The sequence below is a fragment of the Peromyscus leucopus genome, chromosome 5 (genome assembly GCF_004664715.2).
Source record: "Peromyscus leucopus breed LL Stock chromosome 5, UCI_PerLeu_2.1, whole genome shotgun sequence".
Taxonomy (NCBI): Eukaryota; Metazoa; Chordata; class Mammalia; order Rodentia; family Cricetidae; genus Peromyscus; species Peromyscus leucopus.
Window position 1 is genome coordinate 85,469,212 of NC_051067.1, and position 2,707 is coordinate 85,471,918.

General features: G+C 53.5%; 1 protein-coding gene across 1 annotated transcript; it reads left to right on the plus strand.

Annotated features, from left to right (window-relative positions):
• The first annotated feature begins 293 nt into the window (after positions 1-293).
• Mt4 (metallothionein 4) lies at positions 294-2,459 on the plus strand. The gene is made up of 3 exons (XM_028871555.2): positions 294-399; positions 1,619-1,684; positions 2,193-2,459. Exons 1-3 carry the CDS (start codon positions 369-371, stop codon positions 2,282-2,284), a joined length of 189 nt encoding a protein of 62 aa, XP_028727388.1. The 5' UTR covers positions 294-368; the 3' UTR covers positions 2,285-2,459.
• Positions 2,460-2,707: the final 248 nt, after the last annotated feature.

Consider the following 2,707-nt stretch of genomic DNA (forward strand, 5'->3'; position numbering starts at 1 on the left):
TGAAAATCTGAGCCTGGGCCGGCGTGGCCCCATGCAGGAGGGATCAGAGGTGGCAGGGAACTCTGTGTAGCTGGATGTGTGTGGCTAACAACCCGAGCACTGAGCGCCCCTGGGACCTCACACTGCTTCCTTGACACTTTGGCAGGAAGCGGGTAGGGCAGGTAGAACCCTTTCCCAGAGGGCCCTATGCCCCTGCCACCTGCCTTCCCCACCTCCTAGCCCTGAGCATCTTACTGGGCCGTGTGCAGGGCGTCTGGCCCCAGGGAGAGGTGGGGTGAGCTGTAGTCCACACCTACGCAACTATAAAGAGGGAGTCTCCAGCTGCTCAGCCTCAGCCTCCCTTTCTCAGCCACTCACACACCTGGACCATGGACCCTGGGGAATGCACGTGTATGTCCGGTGAGTAAGGAGGCCCACTCGGGGGCTTACAGCTTTGCCCCGGTATCCTGCAGGCAGCATGTGGGACTATAGGAAACTCCTTCTTCACTTAGGCACCGTGGATGAGGTTTGTCCTGGATCTGAGACCTTTGGGGCAGCTCCCACTCTGCTGGCTCCCAGCCAGATTTGCTGAAACGGATGCATTGGCCCAGGGAATAGCAAAGGAGGGGACCTGAAAACCTTAGTCCTTCTAGCTGCAGGGCCCTCGTGGCAGCCACCAGAGTAGGGAATGGAGCCACGAGTGCTGCCATTCATTCCCTAACACGTTTGATTGATGGGTCTCAGTTTCCTCATTTACAAATTGAGGTTACTCATTGTGGCTTGCTTGCATACTAGGCAATCTACAGAAAGGCTAAAATTAGCAAGTACTTGCACACATCAGCGCTTAAAGGCTTAGCTGGGACCTCAAGACAGTAAAAGCCAGTTGTGGTGGTACTTACCTGTGATTCTAGCGCTGGCTGAAGGCTGAGGCAGGGGGAACGCAAATTCAAAGCCAGTCTGGGTTGCTTGGTGCCAGGAAGTATGTTGACCAGGAGGAGGGAGGTCAGGGGTCAAAACCATCCTGTGCTTTCACAGCCTTGAAAAATAGCATCTAAAAATTTCGAAAGCATCCTTCGTCCTTAACAGTACAGGTCTGTCCCCAAAACCTGCAAAAGGTGAAGAAAATTCTTGTGTTCTGAAATCGAACACGATGGATGGGATGAGTTTAGAAAGACAAATAAGTATGAGTCGTTTTTATTAAATAAAAGTAAGATATGGTCTCCCTCCCCCATCTCTGTGCCCCTTTCTGCCTTCCATGCAGGGTTTCCGACTGGCCTTGTCAAGAAGAGACTATGAAAACCATTGATGGTTGTCACAGGAACCTTGGCCTTGCTGGGGTTGGCCTTATCTGTTAGTTCTCAAGCCTGATTGGACATCAGTACCAGCTGTGTTGTGTTTTTAAACTCCCGGTTCTTTCCCTACGCAGAGTTATAAATGGACCCGATTCAAGGGTTGTTGTGGTCAGGAATGTGCATTTCCACAAGTAAGCCAGGTTTAGCTGATGCTGCCACCCCAGTCCCCATCCACGGCCTGTCGCTAGAACCACTGGACCATCCACAGGCACTGGGGCCACCCTCTTGTCCCACTGCTCCCCAAAGTCAGCAGCCTCGTGTTCACCGGTCTCTGCCCTCTCTCCTAGGAGGGATCTGCATCTGCGGAGACAATTGCAAATGTACGACCTGCAGCTGTAAAACCTGCCGTAAAAGTGAGTATGGGCACCAGGACACTGCCAGGTGGGGGTGGACTAGCCTCTGTCCCTATCCACCCCATATGGTCAGTGGATGGATTCTGGGGACCTTTTTCTCATTGGGAGGGATCTGAGATGATACCCAAGGAGACACCTGGGGCAGAGTTCTCCCAGGCTGCAGCCCTTGCAGCACTAAGACTATCCATGGTATTTGGGGCGGGGAGGGGACTAGGGACAGGTACTGTCCAGTCCAGTGAGGAAGAGTAAAAAGCCTTGGCCTGGAGTCATGAGCCCTGACTTCTAATCATATCTCTATCATGGCTGTGACCTTTGAAAAGCTCACCCCCTGCCTGAGGCTCTGATGGACCCTAGTGGACCTCTGAGGTCCCTTCTGGCTCTCAAATCCCACAGCCTCCTGCCCTAGGGTTTCCTGCTGCAGGTGCTTCATTTCCTCCTCCTAAGGTATGGGAGAGGCAGTGGGAAGTGAAGGGCCACAGCTCATCCGTCCATCTACTCACCTTTCCAGGTTGCTGTCCCTGCTGCCCCCCAGGCTGTGCCAAGTGTGCCCGGGGCTGCATCTGCAAAGGAGGCTCAGACAAGTGCAGCTGCTGCCCCTGAAACCCACCCCTGACACAGGGAGAGATCCTGGAGGTGACTGCCCGGTGCCTGAGTCAAAGGATGGAATTTGTATAATAAGTTGTGCCTTTTATATATATATACACATACACATGCCCAAATGTGGTGCCGGTGATGTTCATGTAAAGTTCTTGGAGCAATAAAGTTTTCATGGCTATCCAGTGGCTCAGAGCATTGTTTAACCCTAACCCTGACCCAGAAGGACCAAGACGGGCTGGCTCTATCGCAGACCCTCGAGCTGCCCCCCTGGACTCCCATTTGCAGGTGGCTGCTCACTGCTGCTCACTTCAAGGTGCTGCCACTGCGCCTGAGGCTGGCTCCCATGTTACAAACACAGGGCAGCCATGAGTAGAGGAGAGCTCATGACCCTGAGAACAGTTCCTAACCAACGCCAGGCAGGACCCA